At 45.1% G+C, this 20407-nt stretch overlaps 1 protein-coding gene across 5 annotated transcripts in view; it reads left to right on the forward strand.

The window, feature by feature from the left end:
• ARMH3 (armadillo like helical domain containing 3) overlaps positions 1-20407 on the forward strand; it is a 154842-nt gene that overhangs the window by 16881 nt on the left and 117554 nt on the right. For 3 of the 5 annotated variants that reach the window (XM_088449982.1, XM_088449984.1, XM_088449986.1), the window contains exons 2-5: positions 10924-11048; positions 13937-13993; positions 14394-14540; positions 19047-19154. In XM_088449982.1, coding sequence (XP_088306108.1) covers positions 10947-11048; positions 13937-13993; positions 14394-14540; positions 19047-19154 — 414 coding nt within the window. In that variant the 5' untranslated portion in view covers positions 10924-10946. Of the gene's footprint in view, positions 1-234; positions 313-10923; positions 11049-13936; positions 13994-14393; positions 14541-19046; positions 19155-20407 lie in introns of all 5 variants that reach the window. The other 2 variants (XM_088449983.1, XM_088449985.1) reach the window with 1 other exon arrangement.

Here is a 20407-nt window from a genome sequence, read left to right on the forward strand (position 1 = left end):
CAACAGCTGGTGGGCTGATTATTGCCCACCTCTGCTTCTAACCCCAAAACAAGCTAAAACCCTTAGTGAAATAATTACATTTATCCTGACTTGAAATACTAAACAAAAATGTTATGTACAGAGTACAGTCTATATGGAGGGTATAGGATATTGTTGTTGATTTAAAATCTGAGAACAATGCCTGGTACCGTGAAACGTTTTATATTTACCCTGTGTACACCTGTGTCCATCCAGGTATGGAAAATGTATAACAGTTGTTTGTTGCGTGGCTTTCCTCCTGGTGCTCCGGCTGCCTCCTAAAAATATATACTGGTAGGTTAATTGGCTACTACTGATGTATGCGTGTGTAAATGTGGTAGGGAATATAGATTTTAAGCTGATGTAAATGGTTAAAAATATTGTCTGTAAAGCGCTGTGGAATATGTGTGCGCTATGTGAATAACTGGTAATCAATAATAATCTAAATAAAATGTGTCCCGAATTCCAAAAATGGAGACAAGACTGTCAAACCGCTTCAATTAAGATTGAATTTAGTCAATGAGGTATAAAATATCTCTCTTTTTGATGGATTTTGACAGACCTGTCTCAGTCTTTGGAATCACCGTGGTGAAGCCTTTTTTATATGCATCAAATTGTATTCCAGTATTAATTGGCACAGTAGCATTACACCTATGCGCAGCAGAGGTCTTCTGGCATGCTTATCATTCACAATTCCGGGAGATATATATATATATAATTTCAGTAGGTCTTCAATGCGTGCACAGCAATTATTTCCATGTCCAAATATTCGTTCTACTAGGTCTGTGGCTGTATAAAGGAGTCTTCAGTGCCGTAACGTGAGATATCCTCTGCTGAACTGGGCAATGCGCTTAAAACTAGCATTGCAGTAAGTCACCTTATTCGGTGATGTATATAATCTTTTTATTATTTTTTAATTTATAGCACTAGCTGTTGCCTGCGGGCGCGTCTTTGTCCACGATAAAATCACACGCTTCTGCCAACATTTTTTTCATTTGAGGTGTTCTAGTTGTATTGCTTTGCATAGCGGCCCAGAGTGACGACAATATATATACTATACTGCTGGTGGGTTATATCTGAAATTGTTTATACTATGTTATAAAGGGGTCTATTCCTCATCACTTAATTTCTACAAACGCAGGTGAAAAGTGTCCGGGCCATTCATCAAGAAGGTACAGCAGGAGATATTACAGATATCTCCTGCTTACCTTTCACTTCCGAAGCTGCCCCCTGTATACCATATACTAGTATGGGGACAGAATTCATCAAGCTCCAAAAATACAATATTTTCGTAGCTTGACTGCGAGAGCATTCGCCATCTTCAGTCGGTGTTTGTTTCCGCTCGCAGTGCGCACCCCGCTCATTCCTATGGGAAGGAGTACCGGGTTGCGAGATCTCTCAGCTCCTTCCTTAGGACGTCGGGTCTTTGCGCGCCTGCGTAAACCCAGGGTCACGCAGGCGCACTAGCACTGCCGAGTCGAGTCGGCAAAGCTAAGTTTCACTGCTCCGAAGCTGCTTTGTGGAGGCAGCTGATTTTCAGATCAGCCGTCTCCGCGAAGGAGTAATGATGAATTGCTCCGGGGCTCGCATTTCGTATGACAATTACCAGGTCCGCTCGGATGAATATATACTCGATACTGCTTTTATTTTGCACTATTGGAAAAAATACTCTGCAGGTTATCTTTAGACTGTGCATATGTTTTGTTATATTACCTGGCATGTTATAGACCCGATAAGTGTTGTGTTTGCTCTCTCGGTAATACATACCTGTACCCACACTGACGTATTGGTGCCATTTAAGTGTAGCAATCACAGAAATAGTTTGATGGGATAGGTGGCTGTTACAGATAGAGATCTGGGTTCTGGATCTAAGGATTTATCAGGTATGTACGGTGTAATTCACATTGTGTTGTACTTGCCCTCCTGAAACTTTCAGTAAATAAATATATTTTGCTCTTTGACTAAGGGCCATATTCAATTAGTTTCGCACCCGCGATACTTTTCCGCCGGCCGCACTTCTCGTCTACATCACGTTTTTTGTCTGCGGAAACTTATCGTGTGCGCCCCCGCTATTCACCGTATTCAATTCCAAAGGACTTGAAAACTCGTCCCGGCAAAACTCTAAACAGGCCAAAAGTATTGTAAAAAATGGGGAAGTCAGCCTGACGCCCCCCGAAAGATGCACTAACATTGGGGTCAGTATAGATGTTCCCAAATAGCCCCCCTGAAGCTATTTGGGGTACTTAAGTGCTGTCAATTGCTTCTAATTTGGGGTACATGAAAATGGGTTCTAGCATGGTTTAAAATCGCTAAAGTGAAGTTTTAAGTGATGCAAAAAACACCTTCAGCAAGCACCTGCAATCAAAAAATCACCTCCCCCCTACTATCAGACCCCCCCAAAAGTCAATTTCGCTTCTTTTTGTGTGTACCCCCACTTTGTACTTTTCACCCCCATTTTCTAAGTAATTTTTTAGGGTGTTCCTCTTTATTTTAGGGATTTTTTAACGCAATTATGCTTTAGGGGGCTATCCCAAGGGTGCTGAGTGTTTTTCCGACGTTTGCACCCCAAAATCACAATTCGGCACTTTTTTCCGCCGGCTATTCATAGGCGAATCTTTCTCGCCTATTACATTGCATTGACTTTTCGCGTACGCGAAAAGTATTTGGAATTGAATACGGCAAAATTTCCGCCTGGCGAAATGACTTCATCCGTGATACTTTTTCGCAGATTCTGACTTTTCGCGGCTAATTGAAAATAGCCCAAAGTCTGTGTTTTTTAGCCATGTGTTTAGAAGGAAGTACAGCAGCATTATCGTAATTTAGTGCAACAACATAAAACAACTATTCCAGATGTAATAAATACATGGCGGAAAAAGCAATGTTACAGAAAGGAGTGTCCAAAATATTAAATCCTTTTAAGATGGAAAATCTCTTTTAATACAATGGTGTTGCCCCAGACTGTATGAGCTGGTAAATCAGGGTAATCTGGGCATCGGGGGTCAGAAATACGCTGTTTACTGGTCGTATAATAAAATGCTCGTACATTTAACCCACGACTAACCTTTCCTGAAAACTCTGTTCCCATTATCTGCCTTTCACTGAGCACTGCTCATTTGTGTCACAAAGTAGTAATTAATGCTAATCAGATATATTCTTCATGGAGTTTTATTATTCAGCTAAATTCAGTCGAACAAAGGCTGTTTGTTCAATTGTAGCCAGTGTCCAAAAACGCATTTGAGCCCGGAAAACATGTACAAATAGTAAATTTGCTTAGTTTAAGCAATGGATCACATTATAAGGTATATTTTAAGCTTGTGTTGGTTAAATAAATAGGAACCAGTATAAGAGCTTCTGCAATGATAGAGTGGTGTATGTGGGATATCTCTATTTTCTTATTTGAATTTAAAATTCCACGTTGTACATTTATTTTTATTTTTTATTTTTTGGGGGGGGGGGAATAACAAGCACAGTTCCGAAACCAAATAGCAATGGTCCTTCCATTAGGACCCCTGTTTTGTTGGTTGTGGAAAACCTTTATTAAAACCCCCCTCCTGGAGCAGTGGTATGACCCAGCGAGGTCCAGATGGACTCTATGTTCTGCTGTTGCAAGCTCTGCACATCAGGTCCTCGTTTGTGGTTCCAAATCCCTATGATTCCAACTTCCGCCCTCCAACTGCCACTCTCTAGCATTGATATATGCCGGGCCTCCTATCTACTGTATTCTTAGCCATATACTGTAGATGCTGGATCATTATTGGGCTTTTTCAGATATTGAAGACCTGTTCTGTATGGGATGCAGTTAAAAAGCCGGTGGTCGAAATGCCGACCGCCGGCTTCCCGACTGTCAAATCCCGGCAGGGGATTAATACCAGGCGTCGATATCTCGACGCCTGTCATTATATCTATGCGGGAGCTCGACGCCTGGCATACCGAACGAAGGTAAGCCGGGCGCCGGGTGCGGACAGCCGCGGGGGGAGGGAGAGTTAGGTTACGGGCTCCTAGGGGAAACTTAGGGTTAGGCACCCCCCAGGTGGGTTAGGCTAGGGGAAGAAGAGTTATGGTTAGACACCCCCGGGGGGGAGGTTAGGATTAGGCTGCGGGGAGGGGGGGGGGTTAGATTTAGGCACTAGGTGAGGAGGTTAGGGTTAGGCACCCCTAAGGGAGGTTTAGGGGGGAGAGGGCTAGGGGTAGTTAGAAATTTACCTTAGTCGGGATCCTACTGCAATCCGGCGTCAGTATATCATACCGATCCCGTTGTGTATATCTCCATTGCTTTTTATTGTAGCTGTTGAGGATTGGTAGGTACAGCATAAAAGGATGCAATGCTAGATTTTATATTTTTGTCCAGTGCAGTAAATGAAATGATGACACACGGGACCTTATTCAGAGCTGGACGCAGTTTCCATCAAAGTGCAAGCGTAAAATGCACCTCGGGGAAAATACGTATGCAGAGCTGCCTGCAAGTGTGACGTGCAATCAACTCTGCGCAGGTAACAAATGCGCCTCCCGTCACCTGCAGTTAGTAGAAGATAGATGCGGCAGGGACATGGCAGGAGGCGTGGCTTCACTGCGCACACAAAAGATGGACAGAACACCGTACACGGGTCATACCCCTTACAGTAAATGGCAGGTAAGGGTACATAAATATTAAGTCGCTGTGAAATGCAAATCGAGCAAGACACAACTATAACCTTTTAAGTAAATTAATAAACATCAGCAACCTCCCCCCCTTCCCAAATAATAGTAGGAATCATGCTTTACTTTTGCACTCCGCACACTGCATCCTGCTATTAGGTCGCAGTTGGAGCAGTTATAGACCAGGGGTGTATCTATAATGGGTGCAGGATGTGCCCTGCACTGCACACCCTGCACCCTTAGTATTACTTACCTCTCCGGAGTTCCACGCCGGCGTGGGGGTCCGGCACTGTAAAGACGACTGGAAAATGGCTGCCGCGGCCATTTTCCCGGTGACCTGTGCATACACTATAGACTCTGGGTGCACTCTAGTGGCCAGAGTCTATAACTCCGGCGCTGGCTGCGCAAAGCTCAGTGTGCCGCCGGACAGAGAGGAGGGGGCCCGTGTCGGAGGCTGCACAGCTCCCTCCTCTCTAGAAACGCCCCTGGTTACAGGGACATTCCATGTTAAGTGGACTCATTTTGAAGACAGTCCCTGGGCGTGTCCTTAAGATGCGCCCCCTTTTCATCACTGTAAGGGGCGTGCCTAGCACTCACGGAGATGCTGGGCAGGCCTAATGCCCCCCCTGCAGCATGAACAGAGGCCGTGCGTATGCGCTACTTGGCGGGGACAGCACCTGGTAGGCTGTTTCAGCAGGGCGCCGCCATTTGGAGCTGGGCACATTTTAGCAATTTAAAATCTGTCAGGACGCGGCGGCCCGCTAAAACATCCCAGCAGGAACACTATATATTCCGACCTTCATGTAAAAGTTTATGACTATTGGAGACAGACAGGTGGGAACCCTTGGTCCACGACATGGAATGACCCAATTGGCAGGTACTATGTTAGGCCCCCACTAAACCTGCCTATATTAGAATGCCCTGTTTCCAGCCCAGTGACACCTCCTCTGTGGTCAGTGCAGATGCGATTGAGATGCGTCCGGCTCTGCATCTCCTGTTACCGAGCATGCAAAATACGCTCTGCAAACAGTGATACGTACAGCTCTCAGCCCCTATATATTAAGGACTAAGGCTGCCTATCAGACGTGCCCATTGGCAGGTTCCTCTTTCAGGGTGCCTGTTTTCTCTTGTATTGTGATTTTTATTTATTTATTTTTTGGGTACGATTAAATATATTTTAGAGCAACCTGTAATCCTTAGTTAGTCAGCATTTTGTTAAATATCTGTGATTAACTACTGATGCATAAATTAAATTGGTTTGGTAATATTGTTTATTAAAACAAAAACACATGCTAGACGTGTGTCTTCTGTGCGTGCACCATAGGGAGGACTTGTGACTTCTATTTCAAGGTCACACTTGTATCTAAGCCCCCAGATTGTCTCTGTATAGCCTCTATTGATCTGCACAGACTACAGTGCGTAAACCATAAATCAGAGCCACGTTTACAGTTTGCTGTACAGTATGACTCCTGGGATCAGAAGAATCCTGTGGGCTGTATATGCCCAGGGCTCACTGTTACATTATTACTGTCCCCTGCACTCCCTCCCACTGTCTCCGTTCAGCCAGTGATCACCACCTGCCTCCCCACTGATTACCTCCTATCACTCCCATATCCAAGACTTCTCCTGTGCTGCACCAAACTTATAGCATGATCTCCGTCATTCTGTCACTCTCTCCAGCCTCCTTTGCTATAAACGCTCCTCACAACTGTAATATACACCCTATCCTGCCCTAGTCACTTACCAAGCACTTCTTTAATACCCACCAACTACTCATACCCCGGTGTCTCTGCCACCTTTAATTGGCTTATCTGTTGGCCAAATGAAGTAAGGTGTATAGGTGATCGAGCGTCTGTGTCACGACCAGCCGGCCGATTCTCCAGATACCTCAATCTGAGAATCGCCAACTGTGACTTATGGTTACCTCAGCACGTGCGGTTACTCTTATTAACACTGTTCTGCCACCACCAACGAAGTTAACGGGAGTCGTTCGGTTCTCCCCTTAAATCTCAATATGCACACTCACTTACATATAGGTACGTAGCTTTGACCTCACAGGCTCGTGAATTCGACAAGAACACGGAGAATACACTGGATTAAGAATGTTTAATCCGAAAAATATTTCCAAGGTTATTGATTACAGAAAAAGGTAGTACAAATATGGACAATACAAATATATCACAAATAGGTTTCAGAAAGTAAAAGGAATTAAAAATGAAAAAGAACCCAGAGTCTTTACATCTAGACTCAGTCGTGAAGGAGACACAGGAGCATTGGATTCTGGCCAGTCGTCAGCACTCTCCTTGGGCACAAGAACACTTATCACTGAGGGAGATGCATAGTTATACCCTCACAGCTGCACTAGCCCCCACCTTTGGGTTTTTCACTCTTTCATTGCTGTACACTGGGCATTAAGAAATCGGCCACACCCTTCCATATTGTCTATAGGAAGTAGGGGGTCTTGAAACATTGTGAAGGGGTCTTTAGAAACCAATAATCAGGTAACATACCCTACATTCTTGTCATCTCCCTTCTAAAGGATTTTATATCCCATGACCTGGCTTGACCAGGTCTGACCATCTGCATTAAGGATGTATCTCTCCCCAAACTTTATGGCCTGTTGAGAGAAGAGATGGTTATCTAGATGCCTGGTTCCAGGAAGACAAATCTCCTCCAAGCTTTGTATTCCTACAGGTCAAATACAGGACACTGCCTAGAAACCATGTTGATACACACATTTATATATATATATATATACATTTACATGACATCATTCCTGGCGATTATTCTTGAGATAAACGCCACAGTCTGATGCATGGAACGTCGGTTATTCCGTCTTAAACACGCACTATTAAAATACAGGGTGTTTCACGCGCTATTGGCCCAAAGTTTTTTTTTTTATAACTTTTAAAGTAATTGACGTTCCAGTGGTGGGGCTGCAGCGCAGTCCAAAATTCAAATAGGGGAACTACACCAACTGCCATCCTCACTGGCATACTCACTGGCAGTTGGTGTGTCTCCCCTATTTGAATTTTGGACTGAGCTGCTGGCTAGGGTGGTGAACGGCTGCCTTCACTTCCCGCATGCGTGATCAGCTGGCCTGGATGCTAATGGCGAACACTTTCATCACTTGCTATCCTCATGTTTCCCATAGACCAAGGTATGTCTGCGTCACATTTCACTAAATAACGTCAATTACTTTAAAAGTTTTATAAGAAAAACTTTGGGGCCAATAGCGAGTGAAACACCCTGTAGAACAGTAGGAACCGGGCCTTTGAGGAGTAACCAGGAGAAGCACTTTGGATGTCACCAGTCAGAACTATACTTGGGCTAAGGGCCTGATTCAGAGCCGCTCGTAAGCGGCCGCTCGTTCGCTTCGAGCGATGTTCGCACATCTGCGCATGCGTATGGGTTGTAATGCACATGCGCCAACCAGTCAGTGCGGTCGAAAATCGTGTGCTCGCAAAATAGCGAATGCCTGCTAATATGAGTGACAGAATGAGGCGTTTGTGGGTGGTAACGGGAAGGTGCTTGAAAACGGGGAGTGGAGATCCGAACGCAGGCGTGCCAAACGGTCAAAACGGGCGTTTTAAGGGTGTGCATAATTAACAAAGCAGCGTCATCGACCAGGTCACTTGGTTGTCTTTTAGCCTGAACTGCTCGCATGATTGCGGTAGGAAAATGCTACCACAAGAATAGCGAGCAGTTCATACGCCATTCGATGTACTCGATTAATCTAATGAATAGCGGAGATGACGTATGATATGAGCGGCCAGGGGGCGTTTTTTCCAAAATAGGGAGCCCATGTTTTGTTCGCTCGATCAGACATAGAGGCGTCAACAGACCGCAAAGAGCGAGCGCTTAATTTAAATAGCCAGCCCCTTTTTCTGAACGAGCGTCCGCAAATAGCGTCCGGCTCTGTATCAGGCCCTAAGGACCTCATTCAGAGGCAGTCGCAAGAAGCGATCGCTCTCTCTGAATGAGGACGGCCGCTTCATTTTTGAAATGCGGCCTCCTGGTCGTTAGTTAAGCTGCGGGTTACCACCCACAGCTTAACGACCGACCAAGTTGATGGTCGCGATGGTGATCACCATCGTGACCATCGGGGCTTACGACGAAACCCTAAGGTTGGGTCTCGGCACTCGTAAGTCCCAGGGAGCTTCCTGCTCTGTTTGAGCAGGAAACTCCCCACTGACATCACTGATGATGTCAGTGCGGCCGCCCACAAAACGGTAGGCGTTCGTTAAGGAACGCCTCAGTTTTGCAAACCACCCCCCTGGCCCGCCTACCAAACGGGGCGAGCTGTCGATCAACATCGAGAGCCGCCCCTTTGGTGATGAGCTCCAGAGCGACAGAGTTTATCTGTCGCTCCGGGGCTTGCGCACGCGCAGTGTGGCCACTGCGCCTGCGCAGGACTAACCATCGAGTCGGTTACGCATCGGCGCTTGCGACCGACTCAATGAGGTCCTGTAATGTAATAGCTAGCGATCTTCAGCCGCTGCTGGGATTTATGCAAGTCTCCCCGTATTTTTATGGCTATACCAGAGGTTCCCAAACTTTTTTGAATCATGGCGCCCTAGAGTAACAGCATTGTCTTCACCACACCCCTCAGCCAAACGTTTGCTATTGAGAAATTCAGAAAAAAAATGTAGTAAAGTAATAAAGTGAAATAAACTGCTGACCTGTCACCCTTGGGCTCAGTTATGTGGTGGTGGACAGGTTTGAGCTTCTGTTTGTCCACATATTTCCATTACATTGACCATAAATAATGATTTGGTGCTGGACCACCAACCTGAGGCACCCCTGCAAGTGTCCTGAGGCACCCCAAAGCCACGGCACACAGTTTGGGAACCACTGGGCTAGACCAAGCTGGTTTAGGCTTTTAAAGCGAATACCACTTTAAAAATACGGGGAGATTTGCATAAATCCCCACAGCGGCTGAAAATCGTGCGCTATTACATTTAGCCCTCCATCTGTATATTTAATCATTTGCTAGATACACCCTATAGCGGAGTGTATATAACACCTTTTGAGGCGCAGGGTTAGTAGAGAAGGGCATTTACCTTACAGGGGTACGTGAGTGTGCACTTAAGAAATGTGTATTGTAAAATTGTTTGGTGGATCATTGACCATCTGCGATCTGTGGGATTAATAACATTGTTGCTGGGAAACAAATCATTGCATGAACCGGAGGGTTACAACTTTAATAATGTTCTACATTTTAATTACTTTTAGTATATTATTGTTAGGAGCAGGTCTGTGACTTTATGCTAATACCGCTACAAAGCCCGTCCCAGGTGTACATTGTGCGAGGACTGAGACACGCACTGTCGGCGTCCATAGGCACTGATATACCACTTGGTGCGTTTTAGACGTCATCATCGGCCGTACCATCAGAACATAACTAGCCCTATGGCAGGTGCAGATTATCTGTCTAAATCTGGCCTCCTATGTGAGCGCCCGTGACACTCCCATAACGCGATCATAAGACAGACCATCTCTGTGCCTCTGCGTAGCCACCTTCCTGTCACTGTCCAGGAACGTCCAGCATTCTCTAAGCATTGCTGAGACCCTGCGCCTCAATCACAACACAAACTATGTGCGCACAAACTCTGCGCAGAAGAAAAATAAAAAATCGCTCCACTGCGTCCAATGTCGGCAGTGCATCCGAATCAGGCCCTATGTTTTTCAAAGGCCATGGAGTCCCACTGAAATCTGCACAGTGACCCTTGTTTATGACCCTGAAACTTGTCCCTTTTATTTAAGATTGCAATAATGCATATATGCTTTAAAGTACTGGGATTTCCTGTAATGTCTTAAGGGTCTATTTACTAAGCAGTGTTAGGAGACAGAGTGAAAAGTGATAAGGTGCCAGCCAATCAGCTCCTAACTGCCATCTCACAGGCTGTGTTTGAAAAATGACAGTTGGGAGCTGATTGGCTGGCACCTTAACTGCCATCTCACAGGCTGTGTTTGAAAAATGACAGTTGGGAGCTGATTGGCTGGCACCTTAACTGCCATCTCACAGGCTGTGTTTGAAAAATGACAGTTGGGAGCTGATTGGCTGGCACCTTAACTGCCATCTCACAGGCTGTGTTTGAAAAATGACAGTTGGGAGCTGATTGGCTGGCACCTTATCACTTTTCACTTCTCCTAAGTTAACCCTGCTTAGTAAATAGACCCCTTAGTAAGTAATGCTCTGTTCCTGTAATGTCTTAGTGATCATTGCTTTATTGGGCGACGTCCCTGACTTGTCCTATATTCTTACAGGCACATCGGATTATGTGTGAGCCATGGCACAAGTAGAGAAGAAAGTGGGACTTCTGCGGAAGTCGTCCGCTTCCAAGAAGCCGCTGAAAGAAAAGGTGGTTCTGATGTACGATGAGGTCTTTACGGTAAGGATTCCTGACGCGGTCGCCAATTATTGCCCCCTGTCTAACCTTTTGCTGCGAGGAAAGGCGGTGTTACCGGAACCTGGCCATGGCCGCACTGTGGATATGTAGAATATGGACGCGTTCGTCATCCTTGTCTTAGAAAGGAGCAAAGTGGATGAAAAATCTGATGTTTGGGGAAAAGTCTCCCCTTTATATAAGGCTCTAATACACAAGTAATGTTACTATATCTGTAAAATCCTGTAAATAATATCCGTACGAAGAGCGAGACCTGATATTACCACTTCAGTGTTCATTAGGAGAATGTAAGTTATTTTAAAGGACCAATAAACCTTTGTAGGGCATTAGTACTGTGTTCTACATGCCCTCAGTAATAACTTAATAACCCACAGCAAGGTGGGAGTGTGAGTGAGTGGGTGCTGGGCTGACCAGGTTAAATAGTCGGCCTTCTACTGGCCTTTAAACAAGGTGGGATTGACAGAGATCATGATCCCTACATTGCATGGCTTCTTCGATTGGGGAAACATTCAGGATATGTCTGCGATTGGCCGGTGAGGGCGGGGGGGCGGCGGTGGGGTGTATATGGTGACAGGTATATTAGAAGATCTATTGATTCATTATTAATCTGCTTGTGTGCCGTGAGTGCCATACGGTAGGGCTATACGGGGCCAAAAAGCACAGCAATTCCTATATTTCAGTGACCATTATTGGGTGTCAGAATTTGCTGCCTGACCCAACAGAAATCCTGTGTGTTCCAGTAGGATTTGTCAGAAAGACGATTATTTAGGCCCATAAGGCGTCTCCTATCCCCTCCGGGACTGTGTTATATTGGTAGATATTTTCATCTGACTGTTGTTGCGTCCGTCACCAGATTTTTCATTTTTTGGGGGCAGATTCAATTCCAGCTCGGCTGTAGCCCCCTTCTAAATATTTTTATTACTATCATTTATTAATGAACCGCTGACCTATGGCCGAGAGAACAATTGCACCCAGTACTTTGTGTCATGCGATATTTGGCCGGCTAGTACAGGAGAGAAGCTGGAATAAATGACCTGTCCGACCTGTATAACACAGCTGTGATCTGTTTTACTTTCCTGTGTGTGGTTAAAGCTACGTTGCATACATAAATTAACGCTTTCTGACAGCATAATCTCCTCCGATTTAGAAACATTTCTCCACAGTTAATGCCCCTTTTATAGTCTGCTACTCTTAATGGCCTCAACACCCATCTGTAGGAAAGCGTTTTTCTCGTGTGCTAGAACTCCATATACTGTATGGCCCACTTGAACGCTGCAGACAGTGTAGAAACTGATGTAATGCAAACGTGTGTATAGGTCTGTTTGTGTATACTATTATTTTTCTTAATTATCAGCTTTAATACGGTCTAATATGACTTAATCAGTGGTAGAATGCACGCAATTAACGCTCTCGTCTACAGGGCTTTCAAAATCCATTTTTGATGAGGTCTCCCTCTCCCTCTCCCCCTCTCCCTAATATCTGCCAGAATGCTTTATGGAATTATTCACGTATATAGATGCAAATTTTCATTTCTAATGGTTTCCATGGCAACTACAGCTTTCCAAATGTCCTGTTACCATGGAAATCCTTTAGCTAAAAATAAATAACAATAATCGGTTCGGTGAACCGTAGATTGTTTCGGTCCACAAAAGTGCAATTGTTCTACAGATACGCAATATAAGAAGCGACCTGTGCTGTGACCCGTGACCTAACAATAATGAAAGCGCTGTTCTGCTCATGTTCCAGCCGATGTATACAAGGCCCTGTTTAATGCCATGACAGGGCCCTTATTAAACGTTGTTACTGGTCTGTTATTACAGCGAATTAAGGGAAATCTCAGCGTTGCCAGGTATAAATAGACAAAGAAGGCTGATTACAATATTTTGTGTATAAATAAGGTATTACAGGATCTGGCGCCACGTTCGTGGCCGGAGGTAACATTGGTAATAATTCAGGCGATTCCCCCTTTTCGGCCATTTTAAGTTTCATTTTCTAGAGTGTAGAAGGAAAATGATAGCTAGGGGTAAATTTGCTAAAGTGAGAGTTTTTAGAAGTGAGTTTTCAAAGTGATGTTGCCCATAGCAACCAATCTGATTCTACTTAACATTTAACTAGCACCTTCTAGAAGATAATAGCTAGAATTTGATTGGTTGTTATGGGCAACATCACTTTTATAACTCGCTTCTAAAAACTCTCACTTTCTTAAATTTATCCCCTAGGATGTGATTGATTGCTTTAGCCACATCCTCGCTTCAACTTTTTGGAAGGTTTGATGAATCTCCCTCCTCAAAGCCTTATGGTGCATACACACGGTCAGATTTTTCTTCAGATCTGAACGATAACGATTTAAAAAATCATTCAATCGTTCATATTTGAAGGAAAATTTGATGACATATCTGACATGTTTGGACGATGCGCGTTCCCGATGGTCAGATAACGATATCTGACATCTGATGTGTTTGCAGTCAGATTTGGACGATTCCATTCATTTTAATGCAGTCAAAAATCGTTCAAATCATTGATCAAATCGTTCATCAAACCGTTCAAATCGTTCAATCGTTCATCTGGCACATCCGACAAACCTGACCGTGTGTATGCACCTTTACTATAATGCTACTCAGGTACGGCGGCTGGCAGGAAGTCTTGTGTGCCTCTGAAAAAATTCCTACCACATGATCATGGATTTATTACAAATACATTTCGTCCCTTTATAAGTTAATAAAGGATCATTTGGGGATGTTACTAGATTATTTGTACATACAGCAGCTTTCATTCGATATGATCTGTTTGTTGCATGCAAGAGAAAATGAAGTCGCTGTCAGGTGATTTATGTTATTTTGAGGTACTGTTTATACTTGTTTTATGTTCTCTAGCGAGAAGACCCCACCAAATCCAACCCCCGATTTTGGGATGAACTTTTCCTCATGAAGGTAACCGTTTTATTTACTTGATTAGTAATACTTTGTATAGTTTTTAAAAGGCCGTTGTCATAATATATATTTATGAAATGGAGCTTATCGGCCACCCATTAACGTTTAAAAAAGTGGTATGTCCATTTTTTGGACACCAAGCAATGCTCAAGACCAGAGCCCAAAGTTCCTGTTTTACCTTCCTCTGGGAATGAGTTATTTGAATGGAAGCACATCTTCCGTGGTACCTATATATTTTCCGCTCCATACTAGATAAACTATGAACCATGTCATCATTTGTATTGGCCGAGCTGGGGATGCCCACCTGGTCACCAGAGGACTCTGCAAGCTGCTGCCTAACATTGATATCGGCCTGTTTAAACTTATGTCGTTCTTTGACTTCATTTAACTGTTTGACCAGGTGAATTTAGAGTATCTGGAGGCGAAGTTGGAGTCTCTAGATGGGGAAGAATCGATGAAGATAAAGGATAATATTAACAGCCTGTTCCAGCATTGCATCCAGGCTCTGGGAGCCGAGCACCAAATCCGAGTGGTCAACTCCCTACAGGTAATGAGTGTTAGTGAGCTCTGGACAATTGTCCAATTGGAATTAACATCAAGCTATCATGTTCTTTTCCTTTGTCCTGTCCCCACTCCCACCCGACATCCAACCCACTGACTTAACGCATACACAAATTAAAATAATATGCATTGGCAGAAGCCAGCCTGCCTACTGATTTGTCACTGTTGTGATCTATCTGCATCCAGCCAACTCTGGCCGTGATTCAGAGACGGCCGCAAATGCGATCACAGCTGCGTTTTCATACGCAATGCAGCTTTCAAAATATGCTAATGTCTGCAAAGATCACCTGAGCATAAAGACGCCCACTGCTGCCTACTTACCTGCATGCGACCACGCATGCCTGCGTAAATATTGTTACCATCGACGCGCATCGGCGGCCATCTTGCCATTTGCGGCAGGTCTGACCAGCCGCAGTCTCGGGAGCTCTCCTCTCACACAACCTGTCAGTCACTGTGCAATGTACTTTGAAGTGCGTCTGTAATCGCTATGTGAACGCAGCGCACGCCCAGCATGGCTCATACACATGTGCAATGGTAAACAATTGCTCGATCTGCGTAAGTAATCGCCATTGCGTTCATCTCTGAATCAGGCCCTCTGTTCATTTCTGGAGACCGGTCAGGGGGAGGGAAGCAACAGCTCACAATGCACAGTCTTTCCCATCCAGCATCCCACCCACTACTAAATTACAGAAATCCCACTAATGTGATTGGACACACTAAATCATATGACCACACTGAATCATATTTCCCAACGACTGCACACCTGAACTACTTCCCACTGTGACCAAAACCAAATCGCGAAGCCGCAGCAGTGTCACTCCACAAGTGTAAACGATCAAACTTGACTATCTAGAGGAAGTAAAAGTCGTAACAAGGTTTCCGTAGGTGAACCTGCGGAAGGATCGTTATCATAACTCACAGACAGACTACTCAAAAGTAGCACATCACTGCCTCACTCTGACAGGAATACACATCACTGCCTCACTCTGACAGGAATACACATCACTGCCTCACTCTGACAGGAATACACATCACTGCCTCACACTGACAGGAATACACATCACTGCCTCACTCTGACAGGAATACACATCACTGCCTCACTCTGACAGGAATACACATCACTGCCTCACACTGACAGGAATACACATCGCTGCCTCACTGTGACAGGAATACATGTCACTGCCTCATTTTGACAGGAATACACATCACTGCCTCACTCTGACAGGAATACACATCACTGCCTCACACTGACAGGAATACACATCGCTGCCTCACTGTGACAGGAATACACATCGCTGCCTCACTCTGACAGGAATACACATCACTGCCTCACTCTGACAGGAATACACATCACTGCCTCACACTGACAGGAATACACATCGCTGCCTCACTCTGACAGGAATACACATCACTGCCTCACTCTGACAGGAATACACGTCACTGCCTCACTCTGACAGGAATACACGTCGCTGCCTCATTCTGACAGGAATACACGTCACTGCCTCACTGTGACAGGAATACACGTCGCTGCCTCACTGTGACAGGAATACACATCGCTGCCTCACTGTGACAGGAATACACATCGCTGCCTCACTGTGACAGGAATACACATCGCTGCCTCACTGTGACAGGAATACACATCACTGCCTCACTGTGACAGGAATACACATCGCTGCCTCACTGTGACAGGAATACACATCGCTGCCTCACTGTGACAGGAATACACATCGCTGCCTCACTGTGACAGGAATACACATCGCTGCCTCACTGTGACAGGAATACACATCGCTGCCTCACTCTGACAGGAATACACATCGCTGCCTCACACTGACAGGAATACACATCGCTGCCTCACTGTGACAGGAATACACATCACTGCCTCACTCTGACAGGAATACACGTCACTGCCTCACTCTGACAGGAATACACATCGCTGCCTCACTCTGACAGGAATACACGTCACTGCCTCACTCTGACAGGAATACACGTCACTGCCTCACTGTGACAGGAATACACATCGCTGCCTCACTGTGACAGGAATACACGTCGCTGCCTCACTGTGACAGGAATACACATCGCTGCCTCACTGTGACAGGAATACACATCGCTGCCTCACTGTGACAGGAATACACATCGCTGCCTCACTGTGACAGGAATACACATCGCTGCCTCACTGTGACAGGAATACACATCGCTGCCTCACTGTGACAGGAATACACATCACTGCCTCACTGTGACAGGAATACACATCACTGCCTCACTGTGACAGGAATACACATCACTGCCTCACTGTGACAGGAATACACGTCACTGCCTCACTGTGACAGGTATACACGTCACTGCCTCACTCTGACAGGAATACACATCGCTGCCTCACTCTGACAGGAATACACATAAATACAGTGCATCCGGAAAGTATTCACAGCGCTTCACTTTTTCCACGTTTTGTTATGTTACAACCTTATTCCAAAATGGAATAAATTCATTTTTGTCCTCAAAATTCTACACACAATACCCCATAATGACAACGTGTAAAAAGTTTTTTGATATTTTTGCAAATTTAATTAAAAAACAACTAAGAAATCACATATAAATAAGTATTCACAACCTTTGTTCAATACTTTGTTGATGCACCTTTGCAGCCTCAAGTCTTTTTGAATATGATACCACAAGCTTGGCACACCTACTGTATCTTTGGGCAGTTTCGCCCCCATTCCTCTTTGCAGCACCTCACAAGCTCCATCAGGTTGGATGGGAAACGTCGGTGCACAGCCATTTTCAGATCTCTCCAGAGATGTTCAATTGGATTCAAGTCTGGGCTCTGGCTGGGCCACTCAAGGACATTCACAGAGTTGTCCTGAAGCCACTCCTTTGATATCTTGGCTGTGTTCTTAGGGTCGTTGTCCTGCTGAAAGATGAACCGTCGCCCCAGTCTGAGGTCAAGAGCACTCTGGAGCAGGTTTTCATCCAGGATATCTCTGTACATTGCTGCATTCATCTTTCCCTCTATCCTGACTAGTCTCCCAGTTCCTGCTGCTGAAAAACATCCCCACAGCATGATGCTGCCACCACCATGCTTCACTTTAGGGATTGTATTGGCCTGGTGATGAGCGGTGCCTGGTTTCCTCCAAACATAACGCCTGGCATTCACGCCAAAGAGTTCAATCTTTGGCTCATCAGCCCAGAGAATTTTGATTTTCATGGTCTGAGAGTCCTTCAGGTGCATTTTGGCAAACTCCAGGCGGGCTGCCATGTGCTTTTTACTAAGGAGTGGCTTTCGTCTGGTCACTCTACCATACAGGCCTGATTGGTGAATTGCTGCAGAGATGGTTGCCCTTTTGGATGATTCTCCTCTCTCCACAGAGGAATGCTGTAGCTCTGACAGAGTGACCATCGGGTTCTTGGTCACCTCCCTGACTATGGCCCTTCTCCCACGATCGCTCAGTTTAGACCGCCGGCCAACTCTAGGAAGAGTTCTGTTGTTTCCGAACTTCTTCCATTTACGGATGATGGAGGCCACTGTGCTCATTGGGACCTTCAAAGCAGCAGATATTTTTCTGTACCCTTCCCCAGATTTCTGCCTCGAGACAATCCTGTCTCGGAGGTCTACAGACAATTCCTTGGACTTCATGCTTGGTTTGTGCTCTGACATGCACTGTCAAGTGTGAGACCTTATATAGACAGGTGTATGCCTTTCAAAATCATGCCCAAACAACTGAATTTACCACAGTTAGACTCCAATTAAGCTGTAGGAACATCTCAAGGATGATCAGTGGAAACAGGATGCACCTGAGCTCAATTTTGAGCTTCATGGCAAAGGTTGTGAATACTTATGTACATGTGATTTCTCAGTTTTTTGTTTTTTTTTTTAAATTAAATTTGCAAAAATCTCAAAATAACTTTTTACACGTTTTCATTATGAGATATTGTGTGTAGAATTTTGAGGACAAAAATGAATTTATTCCATTTTGGAATAAGGCTGTAACATAACAAAATGTGGAAAAAGTGAAGCGCTGTGGATACTTTGCGGATGCACTGTATCTGACAGAAAAATGTGAAAAAAAAGAATTTACCACATACCTCAGAGGACCTGACATCAAATAACTTTAGAACAGGACCATATTATAAAAGAGCTATACCACTCTTGGGTGTGTGGTCGTGCTCTAATATGTGGGGGGGTTGAACACTAAGGCGTGTGTATGGGCCACCCAGAGGGTAAGTATAACAGGCCCAGGACCGGAGGCTGGTGACGGAAGAGGTTGTGCTGGTGGAGTGGGGGCCGAGGTGGGAAAGAGGATGGAGGGGAGGGGGGGATAAAGGCTGTGACGGGTGCGGAACGGGGTCTGATGCAGACCTGTCGATGGTTGACTGCAAAAACGGCAAGTTATATCACTCTAAATGCATAACGAACTAATTGCGTTTTCCCCTGCTCTGTGCCTTGGAATAAATGGATTTGCTGTGGAATAAACTTTTGAGTCTCCTCTTTTTGCAGACACTCTGTGCATTGATTCGTGGGGTTCATCAGAAGAACAAGCCTACGTCTGGCTTTGATATTATTAATATGCTGATGGGCTTCGATAAGGCAGAGCTTCGCATGAAGGTACAAGAATCAGATTAGCAATTTAAGTGAATTCGTGGCCGTTCTTGATTTTCAGATGAAATTCTTAGCAAATGCAACACAAAAGGAACAATTTGCTGGGAAGTGACTTTGAGAGGCCCTACGGACAGGGTCAGACCACTCGCAGGGGCCTGTGGAGCAGGGGAAGCATACTATACATTGCACAGCCGATGCATAGAAGTGGGATTACAATGAATTTAAACAGGAATGGTATTTTTTTCATATCTACGGATGAGTGAAAGCACTCACATACCCTTCGGTCTGTCCACATGTTTTGAGCAGAACGTAAATGTAATAAACAGCTGGTTGTACACCTAAGCAGCAGTATCAGGCGGCACCCAGATCAGGTAGTTCTTCTCAGGAAGGGTCATCAAGGTAGAATCTGAAAAGGCCATGGCTGTCTCACATAAATCACCAAGGGGGCGCCAAAAATGCCCTGGCCATGAGGATGACCAGCCGGATCTTGTGTTGGGTGGAGCAAAACTTTCCAGGCCTTGCCGCCGGTGATTATTCCTGGGGTGCAAACCAGGGAAGCAGCCAGCAAATCCTTCACCTTTGGGGAGTGGTCTTTCGACAGCTGGTGAAGTGCTGGAAGCAACCGAATGCTGATATGGCGGCATCTCCACCGAAACCGCAAGTTGTATTGTTTTTGTTACAGGATGAGGAATCTGGTAGACACCTTGTCTGTTCCATGGACCTAACTTCTTCTGATCTATCTGTTCCCATTGTTAGTGATGCTTCCATAGGTGCTCGAGAAGGTATAAGGGGAGATGTATCAAGCCTTTGAGAGAGATGAAGTGGAGAAGTTGCCCATAGCAACCAATCAGCTTCTAACTGTAACTGTCTTCAGCACAGTCTGTAAAAGGACAGAAGTTAATTGGTTGCTATGAGCAACTTCTCCACGTTCGATTTCTCGAAGGTTTGATGCATCTCCCCCCCAAAAAAAGAGATGACGTTACAGTGAATGTGGGAGCACCTGACTGGGCTGGACAGTCTTGGTACATGGACGTGCTCCCCGTGGCAGAGGGCCTGGTGTGGCGTCAGTTGTCCTGTTTTTAAGTGCAGAAAGGGCAGAATAGTAAACTCCGCTAGACGCCATCACTCTGATGTCAATGGAAAATTATTTTAATTTCCGCCATGTTCTCTGTTGTGGAAACGCAATGCGTTCTGCTTTCAGCGTGTGTGATCCCAGCACCATGGTATTAAATAGACGTCCTTCCAGGGAAACCGTAGCA

Source organism: Taudactylus pleione, unplaced genomic scaffold (genome assembly GCF_031769625.1).
Source record: "Taudactylus pleione unplaced genomic scaffold, aTauple2 ptg000502l, whole genome shotgun sequence".
In the NCBI taxonomy this organism is placed as follows: domain Eukaryota; kingdom Metazoa; phylum Chordata; class Amphibia; order Anura; family Myobatrachidae; genus Taudactylus; species Taudactylus pleione.